The 19,837-nt window shown below is 45.1% G+C and overlaps 1 protein-coding gene across 8 annotated transcripts in view; it reads right to left on the reverse strand.

Annotated features, from left to right (window-relative positions):
- The window catches only part of LOC143840945 (cation channel sperm-associated auxiliary subunit epsilon-like), a 127,679-nt gene that overhangs the window by 70,096 nt on the left and 37,746 nt on the right, over positions 1-19,837 (reverse strand). For 7 of the 8 annotated variants that reach the window (XR_013232503.1, XR_013232499.1, XM_077344437.1 and 4 more), the window contains one exon: positions 7,804-7,910. Coding sequence is in view for 6 of the 8 variants with exons in the window: in XM_077344437.1 (XP_077200552.1) it covers positions 7,804-7,910 (107 nt within the window). In the remaining 2 variants the exon portion in view is untranslated. Of the gene's footprint in view, positions 1-7,803; positions 7,911-8,347; positions 10,474-19,837 lie in introns of those variants that run through there. The other variant, XM_077344454.1, reaches the window with a different exon arrangement.

Raw genomic sequence — 19,837 nt, forward strand, 5'->3', positions numbered from 1 at the left:
AAGGATTGGAGATGTCCCGGAGGACTGGAAGAGAGCAAACGTTATTCCGATCTTCAAAAAAGGGAGGGAGGATGACCCGGGAAACTACAGACCAGTGAGTCTGACCTCTGTTGTGGGGAAGATAATGGAGCAGATATTAAAGGGAGCGATCTGCAAACATCTGGAGGACAATTTGGTGATCCAAGGAAATCAGCATGGATTTGTCTCCAACAGGTCTTGCCAGACCAACCTGGTTTCCTTTTTTAACCAAGTAACAGGTTTGCTGGATAGTGGAAATTCGGTTGATGTCATTTACTTGGATTTTAGTAAAGCTTTTGACAAGGTTCCCCATGATGTTCTGATGGATAAGTTGAAGGACTGCAATCTGGATTTTCAGATAGTCAGGTGGATAGGGCATTGGTTAGAGAACCACACTCAAAGAGTTGTTGTCAATGGTGTTTCATCAGACTGGAGAGGGGTGAGTAGCGGGGTACCTCGGGGCTCGGGGCTCAGCCCGGTACTTTTTAACGTATTTATTAATGATCTAGATGAGGGGGTGGAGGGACTACTCATCAAGTTTGCAGATGGCACCAAATTGGGAGGACTGGCAATTACTCCAGAAGATAGAGACAGAGTTCAACAAGATCTGAACACAATGGAAAAATGGGCAAATGAGAACAAGATGTAATTTAATAAAGGTAAAGTTCTGCATTTGTGTCAGGAAAATGAAAAGCATGCCTACTGGATGGGGGACATGCTTCTAGGTAACACTGTGTATGAACAAGACCTTGGGGTATTTGTGGATTGTAAACTAAACATGAGCAGGCAGTGTGATGCAGCGGTAAAAAAACCCAAATGCCATTTTAGGCTGTATCAACAGGGGCATCACATCAAAATCACAAGATGTCATAGTCCCATTGTATACGGCACTGGTCAGACCACACCTGGAGTACTGTGTGCAGTTCTGGAGGCCTCACTTCAAGAAGTACGTAGATACAATTGAAAGGGTACAGAGGAGAGTGACGAAGATGATCTGGGGCCAAGGGACCAAGTCCTATGAAGATAGGTTGAGGGACTTGGGAATGTTCAGCCTGGAGAAAAGGAGGTTGAGAGGGGACATGATAGCCCTCTTTAAGTATTTGAAAGGTTGTCACTTGGAGGAGGGCAGGATGCTGTTTCTGTTGGCTGCAGAGGAGAGGACACGCAGTAATGGGTTTAAACTTTCTTCGGACGGGAGGCAAGCCAGCTAAATACACTCGTTAAAACAAACAAAAGAAAGAGCTTAAGAATTTGTTAAGGAGACCTCAGCGGGAGATGTTGACAAAATATGGAGATTGACTAACTGATAATTCCTGATCGCCCGAACTCTCGCAAGACGCCCTGTCTGTGATCTGTGACTGTTTACAGCAATGGAAAACCTAACTAATGCACAGATGTTTCGTTTGTTATGCAAAGGCAACTCAGAGATACTGAAAGTAGTCAAAAAGGTTGAAAAGGAAATTCAAGATACCAAGTAAGAGCTCTCAGACAGAATCGACTGTTTGAAAAAAATAGCTGATGAAAGCACAACTCAGCTGGCAATACACCAAACGAGAATTCAATGTCTGGAAGTTAATCAACAGGAGCGGGAGAGAGTGGCAGAAGATAAACCCGAAGCCCTGGACGTAGAATCTAAGGCTAGGAACGTAAAAATCAAAGGCGTCTCGGAAGAATTTGGGAAAACAAACCTAAGGAAGGAAATCACCGAAATTCTGGAAGACTACTTAGAGGAGGAAGAGATTCGGATTGACAAAGTATACAGAGTCTATTCAAAGGCGACCGCACGCAAGAAGCAACCAAGAGACATCTTTGTGGGCTCTGACAGTAAGGCTGCAAGAAATACTCTACTCAAAAAGCATCAGGCGACACCGCTGAGTTTGGTGGATCAAGAAGCACAAATATTTCAAGACCTGCCAGCAGATACATCATGGAAAAGAGCACAATTCCATCTTTTGTGACCACCTGAAGAATGTGACGAACAGTGGAGCAATTACCTGGTCTCTCTCAGGAAAGACAGCAGCAACTTTTAGGTTAGGGCCAACATGCGATGGGAACTGACTATATATTACTTAAGATAATAACAGATTATATTCCCATATGTATCAACAATTACTTTGCTAAGAAAGACAGCAGTAACTTTTAGGTTAGGACTAATATGCGATGGGAACTGAATATGTACTTTTAAAGATAATAACAGACTATACTCTCACATGTATCAACAATTATTTTGCTAGCTGATTGTTTCTTTTTCCTTTCATCTTTCTGTAAGCTCTTCATATACAATAAAAATAAATAATTTTCTTTTTTTAAGTGGCAAAAATCCAGGATTGAAAAGAAAAGAAGTGAAAACTAAAGGCAGAAAAATACAGGTGAAAATCAGGAAATAAACTAAATCAGTATGGGTCCAGAGCCAATTAAAGAAACTGATGTGGAAAAGGCTTGCAGAAGGAAAAATCCAGATATACAAAGTCAGATTAGTTGCTAAAGGATCCTATAGAAATATAGAAAAGACTACAGGGAAATCGGTTTCAAGATTCATGGAGGATAGATCTATCATTGGCTACTAGCCATGATGATTAAAGGGAATTTCCATATTCAGAGACAGCAAACCTCTGGATTCCAGTGCTAAGGACATTATTAGGGGAAGGCCTTGGCCTCTTTCAAGAAAGAAGCCATCTTAATGGCATTTCCCAGCTTGTTCCAGGCAAGTTGTTCAGTTTTCTGCAGGTGTCAGCTATCCCCACCCCTAATGATGGCAGTTACTTGTCAAGATCATATACTCAGGTCTCTTAATTAACTCACACAGTTTGGATGTGAATCTGGTTAGGGAGGGGGAAGTCATTGTCACCTTAGAGCAGGGGTAGTCAAACTGCGGCCCTCCAGATGTCCATGGACTACCCATCAACCCCTGCGAGCATTTGCTGGAGGGCCACAGTTTGACTACCCCTGCCTAAGAGAGTTCCATGGATACTATCCAGTGATTGGTAGAGAAGATCAAGTGATTATAGCTGGGATTTTCCCTTCCCACCCCTTCTTGCTGCCAAGAAGATATTTGGTTCTTTGAGCATGGAGTACCATGCTCAAAGAACCAAATATGCTATTACAGTGCCTAAATAAGTAAAACAGGTTAAACAGCTTTACTGTTTTGTGCATTTATACTGCTAATGAAGTTTATGCCTTGCTTTAATTCCTTTTCCTGAATTTCTTCAATAAAACATTCTCTTGCTTTATAGGATGCACTATACTATGATTTACTAAGCCCCCTTCAAGGATCACTGCCTTGTTGTGGCAAGGGGGCTTGCGTAGCTCAGTGAAGCTATGAGCTATGTTATGCAGGGCCACCCAAGATGGACAGATCATAGCAGAGAGCTCTGACAAAAGGTGATCCACTGGAAAAGGAAATGGCAAACCACTCCAGTATCTTTGCCATGAAAACTCTATGGACAGTTCCAAAAAGGCAAAACGATATGACGCTGGAAGACGAGCCCCTCAGGTCGGAAAGGATGAGCAGACAGCTAGTAAGAGTAGCTCCAGAATGAATGAAGCAACTGGGCCAAAACAGAAAGGACGTTCAGTTGTGAAAGTAACTGGACGTGAAAAGAGAGTCCGGTGCTGTAAAAAGAAGAAGAAGAAGAAGAAGAGTTGGTTCTTATATGCTGATTTTCCCTACCCGAAGGAGGCTCAAAGCGGCTTATAGTCACCTTCCCATTCCTCTCCCCACAACAGACACCCTGTGGGGTGGGTGAGGCTGAGAGAGCGCTGATATCACTGCCCGATCAGAACAGTTTTATCAGTGCCATGGCAAGCCCAAGATCACCCAGCTGGTTGCATGTGGGGGAGCGCAGAATCAAACCTGGCATGCCAGATTAGAAGTCCGCACTCCTAACCACTATACCAAACTGGCTCACAGTTTTTTATTCCATAAAATCAAAGATTTTTATTTTATAGGAACCTGGAACGTCAGATCCATGAATCAAGGCAAGCTGGATGTGGTTAAACAAGAGATGAGCAACTAAAACTATCCCAAAGAAAAAGAAATGCAAGAAATCAAAATGGCTGTTTGAGGAAGCTATACAAATAGCTAAGGAGGGAAGGGAAGTGAAAGGCAAGGGAGAAAGAGAAAGATACAGCCAATTGAATGCAGAATTCCAGAGAAAAGCTGGAAGAGATAAGAATGCTTTCTTAAATGAACGGTGCAAACAAATAGAAAGAAAAGGAAAAAAGAAAAGGGAAATGTTCGGAAAATGGAGGGAAGGACAGAGCTCTAAAGAAGATTACCTACAGGTTACTAGGCACTGTAGATCAATCATCAGAAAGGCCAAAGATGAGAGTGAGCTAAGATTGGCCAGGGAAGCCCACTGTAACAAGAAAAGATTTTTCAGTTATGTGAGGAGCAAACGTAAAGTTAAGGAGGCAATAGGCCCACTGTTGGGTGCAGATGGACAAACTCTAATGGAGGATGCAGAGAAAGCAGAAAGGCTCAGCGCCTATTTTATATCTGTTTTTTCCCCACAGGTCAAAGGGTTTAGGCACATCTAGAGATGGCAATAGCCAAGAGATAGTGTCTGGGTGGCAAGTTGACATGGACAGAGAGGTTATTGAGAGGCATTTAGCTGCACTGGATGAGTTCAAATCCCCTGGGACAGATGAAATGCACCCAAGAGTGCTCAAAGAACTTTCCAGAGAACTTGCCTATCCCTTGTCTATCATCTTTGGGACCTCTTTAAGGACTGAGATGTCCCGGAGGACTGGAAGAGAGCAAACCTTATTCCGATCTTCAAAAAAGGGAGGAAGGATGACCCGGGAAACTACAGACCTGTGAGTCTGACCTCTGTTGTGGGGGAAGACAATGGAGCAGATATTAAAGGGAGCAATCTGCAAACATCTGGAGGACAATTTGGTGATCCAAGGAAGCCAGCATGGATTTGCCTCCAACAGGTCCTGTCAGACCAACCTGGTTTCCTTTTTTGACCAAGTAACAGGTTTGCTGGATCGTGAAAATTCGGTTGATGTCATTTACTTGGATTTTATTAAAGCTTTTGATAAGGTTCCCCATGATGTTCTGATGGATAAATTGAAGGACTGCAATCTGGATTTTCAGATAGGTGGATAGGGAATTGGTTAGAGAACAGAACTCAGAGTTGTTGTCGATGGTGTTTCATCAGACTGCAGGGAGGTGAGTAGTGGGGTACCTCAGGGCTCGGTGCTTGGTCCGGTACTTTTTAACATATTTATTAATGATCTAGATGAAGGGGTGGAGGGACTACTCATCAAGTTTGCAGATGACACCAAATTGGGAGGACTGGGAAATACTTCAGAAGATAGAGACAGAGTTCAATGAGATCAGAACACAATGGAAAAATGGGCAAATGAGAACAAGATGCAATTTAATAAACATAAGTGTAAAGTTCTGCATCTGGGTCAGAAAAATGAAAAGCATGCCTACTGGATGGGGGATATGCTTCTAGGTAACACTGTTTGTGAACGAGACCTGGGGTATACAAGAGAGAGCTTAACATCCCTAATAACCACAATGGGGTAGTTACTGACCTGGAGCCAGACATCCTGGAATGTGAAGTCAAATGGGCCTTAAGAAGTCTGAGCAACAATAAAGCTAGTGGTGGTGACAGCATTCCAACTGAACTATTCAAAATCTTAAAAGACGATGCAGTAAAAGTGCTGCGCTCAATATGCCAGCAAATTTGGAAAACTCAACAATGGCCACAGGATTCGAAAAGGTCAGTTTACATTCCAATCCCAAAGAAGGGCAATGCCAAAGAATGCTCAAACTACCGCACCATTGCCCTCATTTCTCATGCTAGCAAAGTTATGCTCAAAGTTTACAAGCTAGGCTCCAGCAATATGTGGACCGAGAACTTCCAGAAGTACAGGCAGGATTTCGAAGAGCCAGAGGAACTAGAGATCAAATTGCCAACATACGCTGGATCATGGAGAAAGCTAGGGAGTTCCAGAAAAACCTCTACCTCTGCTTCATTGACTATGCAAAAGCCTTTGATTGTTTGGAGCACAACAAATTGTGGCAAGTTCTTAAAGAGATGGGAATACCAGAGCATCTTATCTGTCTCTTGAGAAACCTATATGCAGGTCAAGAAGCAACAGTGAGAACCGAGCATGGAATCACGGATTGGTTCAAAATTGAGAAAGGAATTCGGCAAGGCTCTATACGGGGTTAGATGAGTCACAAATTAGGATCAAGATTGCAGGGAGAAATATCAACAACCTCAGATATGCAGATGATACCACTCTAATGGCAGAAAGCGAAGAGGAATTAAAGAGCCTGTTGATGCAGGTGAAGGAGGAGAGTGCAAAAGTTGGCTTGAAACTCAACATCAAGAAAACGAAGATCATGGCATCCGGCCCTCTCAATTCCTGGCAAATAGATGGGGAAGAAATGGAGATAGTGACAGATTTTATTTTCCTGGGCTCCAAGATCACTGCAGATAGGGACTGCAGAAATTAAAAGACACTTGCTCCTGGAGAGGAAAGCTATGGCAAATTTAGACAGCATCCTAAAAAGCAGAGACATCACCCTGCCAAGAAAAGTGCATCTAGTCAAGGCTATGGTATTCCCAGTTGCAATGTATGGCTGTGAAAGTTTGACCATAAGGAAGGCCGAGCGTCAAAGAATTGAGGCTTTTGAACTCCGGTGCTGGAGAAGACTCTTGCGGGTCCCTTGGAGTGCAAGGCAAACAAACTGGTGAGTCCTAGAGGAGATCAGCCCTGACTGCTCGTTAGAAGGCCAAATCCTGAAGATGAAACTCAGATACTTTGGCCACCTCATGAGAAGGAAGGACTCCCTTTAGAAGAGCCTAATGCTGGGAGTGATTGAGGGCAAAAGAAGAAGTGGACGACAGAGAATGAGGTGGCTGGATGGAGTCACTGAAGCAGTAGGTGCAAATTTAAATGGACTCTGGGGACTGGTAGACGACAGGAAGTCCTGGAGGATCATTGTTCATGGGGTCGCGATGGGTCGGACACAACTTCGCACCTAACAACATCAACAATGGGTTAATAAGATGAGACCCAGATAAAACCTGGTTATATTATTGCAGCAAGGCAGCATCAGCCTTGAAAGGCTCTATGTCCTGTTTGTTGGCCCTCCAGAATGGTTCTGGCATGGTTCTGCAGATATTCTTACATCATCAAGGTCACCTAGCTGGCTGCATGTGGAGGAGCAGGAAATCAAACCCAGCTCGGCAATTAGAAGTCGGTGTTCCTAATCACTATACCAGCCAGTACACCTGAGCTGGGTTGGGTATAATCAAAACATTGGCCTATAAACCATTGCTAAGATATGTTGTATTAAAGGAACTACCGTATTTGCCGGCGTATAAGATGACTGGCCGTATAAGACGACCCCCCAACATTTCCACTCAAAATATAGAGTTTGTTACATTACATTACAGTACTATGGGCCACTATGGGCAGCTATGTCTATCCCAACTGAAGTGCACCCAGCGTATAGGACGACCCCCCCACTTGGAGGCATGTTTTTCAGGGGCAAAAAGTAGTCTTATACGCCAGCAAATACTGTACATGCTCTGTTAGGAGGAATCAGAAATTCCTAAAAGCTGAAACAGGTTTTTAACAAATCAATATCCATCAGTGAAAGAAATCTTTAGTAACTAAAAGTTAAAATGTTGATGTTACAAGCACATATAAATATGCACAATTCAATTAAATAATCAGCTCCTAGTATGTTCACAACCTATTAGAAAACAAATTTAATAAATAAATGAAATTTAAAATGTAAATGAACCATACCCCTGTTCTGGAAAAGCAGTTGATATAAAACGGATCCTTTGGAAAAATGTCCTTACATATGGTCTCTGTCCCAAATTCCAAAACTGCTTGCTAAGTACCTGAGAATACTGTTTATATAGAACAAAGATAATTAGTTGTATACGATCTTTACAAAACAGTGTGTGACTTCCTAAAACTTGTTTTTACATGAAATATTTTAATAGTTTTAAAGTTTTTAGCCTCCCCCCACATTATTATTAGGGATAAAGATAGCAATAACTCTGTTCACAGGATTCAGTGCTCTATTATCATTTTGATAATAATACATGCTTTATTTAGAAATCAGAATTCATCATCATATATTTGCTAAATATAGTGGCTGGAACTATAAAACCCATGCACATGTATATTTAACATTAATGTAGTGTACTGGAGAAATGTACATGATACAAGATTAGTACCTAAGTTGTATAGTTCTAAAATATTCTTACCACAGGTAAGAATTCTTACTGGCCCTCATCTGCGGTCTGTAGCAGTTAAGGAAAAAGGGATGGTTATCACTTACATAGCTAACACTCTTTAGAACTCTGAGGCAACACAAATGAGAATGAGAATGTCTATCTCCCTCATTCCCCACATGTAGAATAATGCACTTCAATGTGCTTTTGCAACTGGATTTTCCTGGACAGGAAGATCTTCTTCTAAGGAGCAATGAAAATGCATTAACCATTGTTTGTGGAACATTCATCTGATTTAGTGAACATACAAGTATGAACAGCTTGCACTGCCCACACAAGTGGTCTGTTTGAATGAATAATGCAACGTCATATTTCAATTCTGTTTCTCAGATTTAACAAGATCAAAATCATGGATCATTATCCTGGGTGGGATCTCCACATGGATGGTTTCATGCTGGGCTGTAGGCTGGAGTTTGAACCAGGGCAGGTTGTCCTGCCTCTTCCTGCTCCCACATGGGGTAACATTTGGCCTGGCGCACCTCGTCCAACCCAGATTTATGCCCTTGCACGGGACCCAGAGCAGCAAACTTCCTAGTGTGGAAAAGGTAGAGTTGCAAGCCTCCACAAGGGGGCCAGTTCCTCTGGAGAAAATGGAAAATTTAGAAAGTAGACTCTGTGGCATTATATCCCTGCTGAGCTCCATCTGCAAGCAAATCTCCAGGATTTTCCCCACCTTCAGATGGCAACCCTAGCTGCACTTCAAGGGCTCCTGATGCGAATGGAAGATATTTTCACTAACAGTTAAGCTTCCTTTTCTTGGTGGTTTTGGGAAGTCTGTACTCTTGGGTGAAGCTCCTTCTCTCACAGGCAGGGTCACCATTGTTTGAAATTCCTGTAGGGGGAGGTGCTTACCTTTCAATTCCCAGTTCATTCCCAGGAAAGTGCCATCGAGAGAAAAAATTTCCTCACCCCTTAAAAAACACTTAAAATAATTTTAAACTTTGAGCTTACATAGCCCTTCCAACAAAAACTCAGGAAAAGGAACTAACCAAACTGCAGAGCAAACTACTTGTATAATTCTATTCTATACAAATTGCTCAGACAAAAAACTAGCCCCTACTAGGAGGCAACATTGGACCTAAGAACCAGAGTACAACCCTCATGTGGGAAATAAATAGACTGCCTTAGCCCTAGATCACTGGGAAAGGAAGCTTCATGTTAAGTGAAAATATCTTCCATTCTCCTGTGGCCTGGTCTGGGGCAGTCTGCACTGTTGGGATTTACCACAGAAGTACATCTTGGGAGGGAAATTTCTCTGGCTCCTAGACCAAGATGACCTGCTGGAGTACCCATCTGACAAAGGTGGCCTCTACCAAGGCCAGCCTGTCAATCCTACAGTGTTTGGTGAAAGAGTGCACTGACCTCCAGGTGGCTGCCCTATAAATCACATCCAGTGATGGGTATGACCTGAAGGCAGCTACAGTGGTTGCTCTTCAGATACCTTATGACCTGCGGATCTGTATGCTAAGACAATGTAACCCCTTATCCATCAACTGATCATAGAAGTATAATTCCTGTTGCCAAGACTTGCTTTCCTAAAAGAAACAAACAAGGAATCTGATTTACCAAAGTCTTTGTTTTGATCCAAATAAAAGCTAAGAACTCTCCTAATGTTTAGACCCTTTCCTGTGAATGCTTAGGGTAAGGGCAAAAAGACAGAAGGATTATTTCCTCCCCTCTGAATTCACCTTTGGCACAAAGGCAGGATCTGGCCTTAAGACTTTTCTATCCTGGTGAAAAACTCAAGTGCTCTCATCTCTGAGACTCTTCTGGCAGAAGTAATCCCTACCAGAAAAATGGTCTTAGTCAATTATTTAAGTGGGCAAGTAGCCATAGGCTCAAAGGGAGATCTAGTTATGGCTCTAAGAATCACATTCAGACTCCATGATGGAAACCTGTGAATCTCTAGTGGATTGATCAACGAAGTTCCTTTAAGGAATCTTTTAATGTGGGGGTGCAGAGCCAGAGATTTACCTTTTTTGTGCCCCTCACAGCCAAGATTGCCACCACTTGTCTACAGAGAGTACTGGTACTAAGACTTTCCCCTATCCATTCCTGTAAAAATGCAACACTTCCCATACATGTGCCTAAATAAAATGTAAGTCTCTGTGAGAATACCAAATGTGGAACACTTGCCAAGCCCTACCATAAATCCCATTTGTGGAACCCGTCCTCCAAGCACTTCAGGGGTAGTCAAACTGCGGCCCTCCAGATGTCCATGGACTACAACTCCCATGAGCCCCTGCCAGCATTTGCATTTGCTGGCAGGGGCTCCTGGGAATTGTAGTCCATGGACATCTGGAGGGCCGCAGTTTGACTACCCCTGACTTAGGGTGTTAATGAACTTCTCCTGGTATCCTAACTCTCAATGCTCAATTGTGACCTCTCAACCGCCAAACTGTGAGTTGAAGCTGTTCTGCCTGAGGGTGGACTAAGGGCCTTGTTGGAGCAGATACTGTTTGATGGGAATTCTGGATGTATAGCCTCAACAGATCTGAAAACCAAGGTCTCTTTTTTTTTACCACCTAGCTAAACCTCCTCGTAAGAACTAGCAGCCATCTTGCTGCCCTCTCCCCCCCCCCCCTGCCTCAGATGGGCTCCCTGGTATACCCTGGAGCTCTGGGAGAGGAAGAAAGAAGTGAGATGGCTAGAGCAGGCATGGAGGAAGATTTGCAACGAGGTGGCAAGGACATCTCATGCTTATGAATTCGTATGAGTATGTGGTGAAAGCGGTGAGATGTGACTTCTATGCTGCTGAAATTGCATCTGCAGGCTCTCGTCCAGCACAATTGTTTAGAGTGATTAGGTCTCTTAGCACCCTCGAGGAAGGGTATCAAAATTTTAGACAACTGTAATTGAGCTGTGAGGTTTTTGCAAGCCATTTTGGTGGACAAAGTTCTGTTGCTCCGCCATGACCTACCTACCACGATTGATACAGTTTGCGAACTGGAAGCTCCGTGGTCGTCGTGGGGGATAGTGTTTGATGGCTTCAGTGGACAAATTGCTGGGGTCAGTGAGGGTGACCATTTGTCCCTTAGATCCCTGTACATCCTGGTTGCTCAAATTGGGAGACAGGCGGGTAAGGATTGTAAACTTCTCCCTTATGACAGGGAAGTTCTGAAAAGGGCTTAGGGAGGCTGTGGTTTACCCTCTACTGAAAAAAAAAACATTGCTGGACTTGCAGGGCCCTGCCAAATACTGCCCAGTTTCACATCTTGTGTTCCTGGGAAAGGTAGTGGAGTGGGCTGCAGTGGACAAGCTCCTGGACTTTGGGGAGGAAACTTCGGCCCTGGATCCATACCAGTCTGGCTTCTGTCCTGGCCAAAGGGTGGAGACCATGCTGGTCATGCCAGCAGATGATATCCGGTGCCAGCTGGATAGAGGCAATTCAGCCATACTCGTTCTTTTAGACCTGTCAGCCACATTTGATGTGGTTGATCATGAGTTGCTGGTACACTACCTTGCTGAGACTCAAGTGAGGGGTACTGCATTGGAATGGTTAGGCAATCAGTCAGTAACCTTTTATTGGCATAAAACAAGTATAAAACATATAGAAATAAGGCTTAAAAATTCAACGAGATAATAAAATAGGCCATGGGGTTACATAATCAAACAGATCTTAAAATGATAAAATGAGCTATAAAATATAGACTGCATAATAGGCAGCATATTATAAAAGCATCTTAGTTAGGACTCTGGCAACTATAAAGGTTACCTCTGAATCTCTGTCAGAGATCAGGAATTGCAAAGTCATAGACTTACAACAGGGCAACAAAACTGTCATCCCGACATCGCTCATATAAAGGGCAGTTTAGCAAAATGTGTGAGATGGAATCAGGGCAGCCAGAACTGCACGTACGGAGTCTCGCCAGGTACGGGATACGGTTAAACCTTCCCTCTAAAAAATTTGAGGGGAAAGCATTCATTTGAGCAAGGAGAAAAGCTCTTCTCAGGGGTAGAGCATCGAGAAGATGTAGATATATAGTCATAAGATTTCTCTGCATAGCGATGCCAAAGAATGCTGGGGAGCAAACTCGAAGCTGGGTTGGCATGAGTTCCTGATACTCATGGTCCAATAATCTCTGTTTAATGATCTGGAAGATACATGTATCTTCCAAAGGTAGTTGGGAGTTCAAATCGATGGCAATGGAGGCTAATTTTTGTTCAATAGCCCGGAACCATCAAAATTTAAAAGGATTGCTTTTTAGACAAGTTAAAAGACTGCCAGTTTATACTCTAAAATAGAGTCTGGCCAAAAATTTAAAAGTAGCTATCCAGGCCCTTGTCTCTAACTTAATTTGGCCAAATTCTGCACAAAAGGCATGATAGGAGACACAGTTGGGAACCCCTGCAATTTGCCTATAAAAAGCAGATTGAACACCCTCAACAGATTTATTAAAAACAGGAACCCATTCTTGTTGTTGTTAGCTGAGAAGTCGTGTTCAACCCATCGCGACCCCATGGATAATGATCCTCCAGGTCTTCCTGTCCTCTACCATCCCCTGGAGTCCATTAAAGAAACCCTGCCTGTACTTCTGGAAGTTCTCGGTCCACATATTGCTGGAGCCTACCTTGTAGGATTTTGAGCATAATTTTGCTAGCATGAGAAATTAGTGCAATGGTGTGGTAGTTTGAACATTCTTTGGCATTGCCCTTCTTTGGGATTGGAATGTAAACTGACCTTTTCCAATCCTGTGGCCACTGTTGAGTTTTCCAAATTTGCTGGCATATTGAGTGTAGCACTTTTACTGCATCGTCTTTTAAGATTTTGAATAGTTCAACTGGAATGCTGTCACCTTCGCTAGTTTTATTGTTGCTCAGACTTCCTAAGGCCCATTTGATTTCACATTCCAGGATGTCTGGCTCCAGATCAGTGACTACCCCATCGTAGCTATCAGGGATGTTAAGCTCATTCCTGTATAGTTCTTATGTCTACATTTTTAAAAAATCTCTTCTGCTTCTCTTAGGTCCCTAACATTTCGGTCCTTTATCATACCCATCTTTGCATGAAATGTTCTCTTCATATCTCCAATTTTCTTGAAGTAATCTCTGGTTCTCCCTATTCTATTATTTTCTTCTATTTGTTTGCACTGTTCATCTCAGAAGGCATTCTTATCTCTTCTAGCTATTCTCTGGAATTCTGCATTCAATTGGGTGTATCTTTCTCCCTTGCCTTTCACTTCCCTTCTCTCCTCGGCTATTTGTAAAGCTTCCTCAGACAGCCATTTTGATTTCTTGCATGTCTTTTTCTTTGGGATGGTTTTAGTTGTTACCTCTTGTACAGTGTTGCGAACCTCCGTCCATAGTTCTTCAGGCACTCTGTCTATCAGATCTAATTCCTTAAATCTATTTGTAACCTCTACTGTATGTTCATCAGGGATATTATTTAGTTAATACCTGAGTGGCCTAGTGCTTTTCCCTACTTCTTCAATTTAAGCCTAAATTTTGCAACAAGAAGCTGATGATCTGAACCACAATCAGCTCCTGATACGGGGGACAGCCCTAAAATGGCTGATCTCCTTCCTCCAGGGTCGCGGACAGAGGGTAGCAATAGGAGAGAGAGTTTCTAGCCGTCACCAGCTCACATGTGGAGTCCCACAAGGAGCAGTGCTCTCTCCTATCCTATTTAATATCTTCATGCGCCCTCTTGCTCAGCTGGCGCGGAGGTTTGGGCTGGGTTGCCACCAATACGCAGATGACACCCAGCTCTTCCTCCTGATGGATGACTGCCCTAACTCCCCCCCAGAATCTTTAGCCAGATGCCTGGAAGCAGTGACAAAATGGATCAAGCAGAGTCGTCTGAAGCTCAACCCTGCAAAGACGGAGGTCCTGTGTTTGGGTAGGAAGGGACCATGGGAGGAAGCGCGCCTGCCCATCCTGGATGGTGTGCAGCTCCTAGCGACTCACTCCGCCAGGAACCTGGGCGTGATCCTGGATGCTTCCCTTACAATGGAAGCCCAGGTCACGAAGGTAGCACGGCTGGCATTCTACCACCTCTGCCAAGCCAAGCTACTAGCGCCCTACCTGGAACCAGAGCACCTAGCCACAGTGATCCATGCGATGGTCACCTCCAGACTGGACTTCTGCAACTCGCTCTATGCAGGCCTACCCTTATCCTTGATCCGGAAACTACAACTGGTGCAGAATGCCGCGGCCAGGATTCTCACTAAGACATCATGGAGATCAAATATCCGGCCGGTACTTCAAGAACTTGATTGGCTCCCAGTTGAATTCCGGATTAAGCTTAAGGTTTTGGTAATCACCTTTAAGGCCATACGCGGTCTGGGCCCAGTGTATCTGAGAGACCGCCTCCCTGCTTATACCCCCAGAAGAGCTCTACGCTCCGCCACCTCCAACTGGCTACGGATCCCTGGCCCTAAAGAGGCACGTCTGGCCTCAACAAGGGCCAGAGCCTTCTCGGTCCTGGCCCCCACCTGGTGGAATGAGCTCCCCGAAGAGATCAGGGCCCTGCCGGAACTTCCACAATTCCGCAGGGCCTGCAAAAAGGAGCTCTTCCACCAGGCATTTGGTGGGGCCGACTGAGCCACAACACCTACAGGTGCCCCCCAGACTGAGGGACCGAACCTACTGAGGGATTGTTAAGTTATTGTTGAAGTGCCGTTCTAATTGTTTCAGTTTATATGTTGTTGTTATTGTTATATTGTTATATTGTTATATTGATTTTGATATTGATTTTGATAGTGTTCTATGTGAATGTTGAAAAATGTTTTATGTAAACCGCCCAGAGCCGTAGGGAAGGGCGGTATAAAAATATAAATATAAATAAATAAAAATAAAAGGCTACTCCACTTCTTCTGCGAGATTCTTGTCCACAGTAGTATACCTGATGGTCATCTGAATTAAATTCACCCATTCCTGTCCATTTGAGTTCACTAATCCCTAAAATGTTGATGCTCAGTCTTGTCATCTCTTGTTTGACCACATCCAGCTTGCCTTGATTCATGGATCTGACGTTTCAGGTTCCTATGGAATGAAAGTCTTTACAGTATCGGACTGCCTTTTCACCTCCAGTTCCATCCATAACTGAGCGTCCTTTCGGCTTTGGCCCAGTTGCTTCATTCATTCTGGTGCTACACTTAATAGCTGTCTGCTCATCCACAGTAACGTATTGGACACCTTCCGATCTGAGGGGCTCATCTTCCAGCATCATACCATTTTGCCTTTTGGTACTGTCCATAAAGTTTTCATGGCAAAGATGGCTTGCCATTTCCTTCTCCAGTGGATCACCTTTTGTCAGAGCTATCCGCTATGACCTGTCCATCTTGGGTGGCCCTGCATGGTATAGCTCATAGGTTCACTGAGCTACGCAAGCCCCTTCGCCATGACAAGGCAGTGCTCCTTGAAGGGGAATATCAACAGTAGCAGCCACAAAGGGGAATATCAACAATAGCAGCAACAATATCAACAATAGCGGCTACAAATATATTTCCTTAGCCAGCCTTAGGGATTTCTACCAGTATTCTCTGGAGGACTCTCAGAGCTGGATTGGCCAAATGCTAGAAGGATCCAAGTTTACTTTCCACATTTGGGGGTGGTTTAGTCCAAAATTCTAACTCATAGCTTCACTGAACTACGCAAGCCCCTTCGCCACAACAAGGCAGCGATCCTTGAAGGGGCAGGAACCCATAGGGGGCATCCAAATAGGAGCTGGGACATCACTTTGGCATTAAAAATTTTTAATTGCTGCAGGAATAAATTGGTTACCTTTCTCAGAGAAAAATAACTGTTTTATCAGGGAAGATGAGGATTTGGCTAGATTGACAGCGGGAATGCCAGTTCTGGTCATATTGGACAGTAACACCTAGATACTTAAATGTTTTGACTTGTTCTACTGAAGTGCCTCGAATAGACCAAGTCACCGGGTGCCAGCTCTTAGAGAAAACTAAAACTTTTGTTTTACCATAGTTAATTACTAACTTATTATCGTGACAATATTGGAAAAAGGTGGATAAGTAGCATTGTAGGCTAACCCTGGTATATGAGAGTTTTGTAACACCTGCACTTTCAGCCACAAATTGGGGGGTGATCTTTGATGCCTCCTATACATCTGCCCTTAAAGCAGAGCAATCTGATTGGCCCTTAAGCAGAGTAATCCTATTGGCCCTAGTGGAGCAATCCAATTGGCCACTAAGTGGAGCAATCCGATTGGCCCTAAGCAGAGCGATCAGGTTCCTTTGATTGGTTAGTTTCTTGGCTTCCAGAATCCTTCATTTGCATCAGTGTCCAAATGCCACAGACATAACACCCCTCCCCCCTAAGATAGGCACCCACCAAGTTACAAAGTCCCCCAGGTATTTGGGTGCAGTTTGTTGCCTGGTGGAGCGCCTCAATTCAGGAGCATCTCGGGAAGGCATCAGAACTGCCTTTTCTTGTCATGTTGGAGGTGGCATGGCTGGTGTCTCTGGCATCTCCTGGAATGTCTGCACCTCTGGTGCTGGTTCCAGGTTGCTCCCCATGGGGCTGTCATCTAGCTCGCTGTCATCAGGCTCGGTCGGTACGTTGGTGAGTTGAGGTGCGGCTGTGCTGAGGGCAGGAAGGTGGTCCCGCAGCTGGTTGATGTGGCGACGTAGCAGGTTTCTATCGTCGGTCTGTACTTCATATGACACTGGTTTGGTTTTCCGTAGAATCATAGCTGGAATCCTGCAGGGAAACCCCGCATAACTGCGGACATAGACCTCGGCTCTACCTGCGAAGGACCGTGGGGTCTGATGGACCTCTCTATTGGGAGACCGGGTCATTGTGAGGTCTGGGTTCAGATGGTCCAGGATAGAAGTAAGGCGACTTCCCATTAAGAGTTCAGATGGGCTTCAGCCAGTGGCCAATGATGGGGTGCTCTGCTGGTGGAACAACCACTCCACTAGTCTCTGACACCAGCTTCTATGCACTATCCTTTTGATTGCGTCTTTGGTTGATCACACCATCCATTCAGCCTGTTCATGGTGGATGGATGGAACAGGGCGGAAGTAATGTCCTGGATCAGCAGGCTTGTGTTGAAGGCACAGAATTCCTCAGAGACAAACTGAGCCCCGTTTTCCGATACCAGTGTCTCTGGCAGTGTGTGCGTTGCAAAAAGAGACCTCAGGACATTGATGACAGTCTTGGAAGTCATTGAGGACATGGGAGCCACTTCAAGCCACTTTGAATATGAGTCCAAGACTAACAGGAACGTTTGACCCTGGAAAGGGCTGGCAAAATCCAAGTGAACCTATGACCAAGTTGATTCCCACGCCTGTATTGGAGCCTGTGACATCTCTGGGCCGTTTTCGTGGCATTTGCTGCAGCGCTTGACCCAGTTCTCTATGTCCTTGTCAAGGCCCGGCCACTACACATAGCTGCGTTCCAGAGCCTTCATGTGGACAATTCTGGGGTGGCTGACATGCAAAGCTGCCAACACCCAGGAATGCAGCTTAGGGGGCACCACTACGCAATTCCCCCACAGTAAGCAGCTCTTGTGGGCAGACAGTTCATGCTGCCTTGTGGTGAATGGGTCAAAAACAGCCGAAGGCTTGTCCTTCAGCCACCCCCTCCATACCCAGTTCAAGACACAGCTGACAATGTTGTCCTGGACAGATGCGGCAGCAATGTCTGAGACATGAAGGGGCGGATCAGGTAGCTCCTCCAGAAGTAGGATGCAATGCGCAGGTGAGGGGTCAGCGTCAGTCCCCAGGAGTTGCAGGTGACTGAGGGCATCCGCATGGCCCATGGACTTGCCCGGATAGTGCTGCAGCATGACTTGGTATCCATTCAAGAAGATAGACCACCTCAGGATCCTAGGTGACAGGATTTGAGGCATCTGCATGTCCGGGGTGAAGAGCCCTAGTAGCGGTTTATGGTCCGTAAAAACAAGGAATGGCCTGCCAAACAAAAAATCATGGAATTTTTGCACTCCAGCCACGATGACCAGGGTTTCCTTGTCGATCTTTGTGTAGTTGTGCTCAGGAGACAATAAATGTGCGGGAAGAGAAGGCAATGGGTGCTTCCAAGCCATCAGGGTACCTTTGACTCAGAACGGCTCCGATGCCGTACAGTGAGGCATTACATACCAAAGTCAGCAGCAGGGCTTCCGAGTAGTGCACCAAGACACTGTCTGATGATAGCAGGTGTTTGACGGCCTCGAACGCAGCTTGGTGTTGCCTGGTCCAGGACCACGGCTTGCTTTTGTCCAACAGTTCTGCCATGGATGCCTTGTTCAGCAGGAATGCATGATAAAAGTTCAGGAGGCCGAGGAATGCCTGTAGCTCAGTCTGTGAACAAAATGCGGGGGCTTGTGGATTGCCTAGACCTTGGATGTGGGGTGGATACCTGACTGTCCACGAGGAATCCCAGGAATTCACCTGTAGGAACATCCAGTTGACATTTCTACTTCTTGACTCGGAGCCCTGCACCATGGAACTTGGAAAGGATGGACTGGAACCGAAAACCTAGCTCTTCTTCCAATGACCCGTAGATCAACACGTCATCAAAATATGGAACCACCCTGGGCAGCCCTCGCAGGATTTCCTCAATCAAGTTTTGGAAGATGCTGGGGCTGTGCTGTCTCTGAATTATAACTGCTTTACACGGAATGCGCCCCGATGCGTCATGATAGTTTGTGCATCTGAGGCAGTCTTGCTCACTGGAAGCTGTTGCTATGCCTGGGCAAGATCAAGCTTTGCGAAGACCTTGCCTCCTGTGGGCAATGCCAGCAGTTGGCTGACTACAGGGGTTTCCCACTTGGCATGTGGCACTGGTTCAAGGACGCTTTGGTTAATTAGGTGGTCCAACTGCTCATCTGTGTGTGGCTTGAGAGTGAAGCGCACTAGGCGTGCCTTCAGATGAATTGACTTGACTGCTAGGTCAAGATCGAAGGAAATTGGCGGGCCTGAGTAGTAGCCAAGTGTGCTGCCAAATATGGCCCTGAACTCCGCGCAGACAGCCTCAAGTGGTGAGTGCTGTAGGTGATGGATTCCAGAGATGCCGATGCCGAGTGGGGCGAACTACTCAAGACCAAGCAGGCTGGTGCAGCAGCCCTTGATGATGACCAGCCGTAAGGCCTTGGTGATGGACTTACGTTGCACCTGGAAGGTGCCGATGCCAATGACAGAGATGCAGTTCCCTTGGAGGTCAGTCAATTGCAGTCCAAGGAGTCGAAGGCATGGAACTCGCCAGAGATGGAGTATCGAGGGTCTCCTTCGAAATGATGGAGAAGAAAGACCCAGAGTCCAATTCCATACTACAGGGAGCTCCTTCTAATTTGACTGTCACACAGATCTTCCGTTGCATACCGTCAGTTGATTGGATTGTGATGGGTCGCAATTCTTGGTAAATAGCATTCAAATCTGAGTCTGAGACGAGGTGCCAGTCATGGCACTGGAACATGGTGCAGTTAGATTTGTTGTTATTGTTGTTGTTTTGGTGCTTGTCCTTGGCGGCCATGGAACTGGTCATCTCTTGGGTGTTACAAACCCACTGGGTTGAACAGGCAGGCCCTGGTGATGTGGCCACGTTTGCCACAGAACTTGCAATGTACCTCTTGA

This window comes from Paroedura picta, chromosome 1 (assembly GCF_049243985.1).
Source record: "Paroedura picta isolate Pp20150507F chromosome 1, Ppicta_v3.0, whole genome shotgun sequence".
Classification (NCBI taxonomy): Eukaryota; Metazoa; Chordata; class Lepidosauria; order Squamata; family Gekkonidae; genus Paroedura; species Paroedura picta.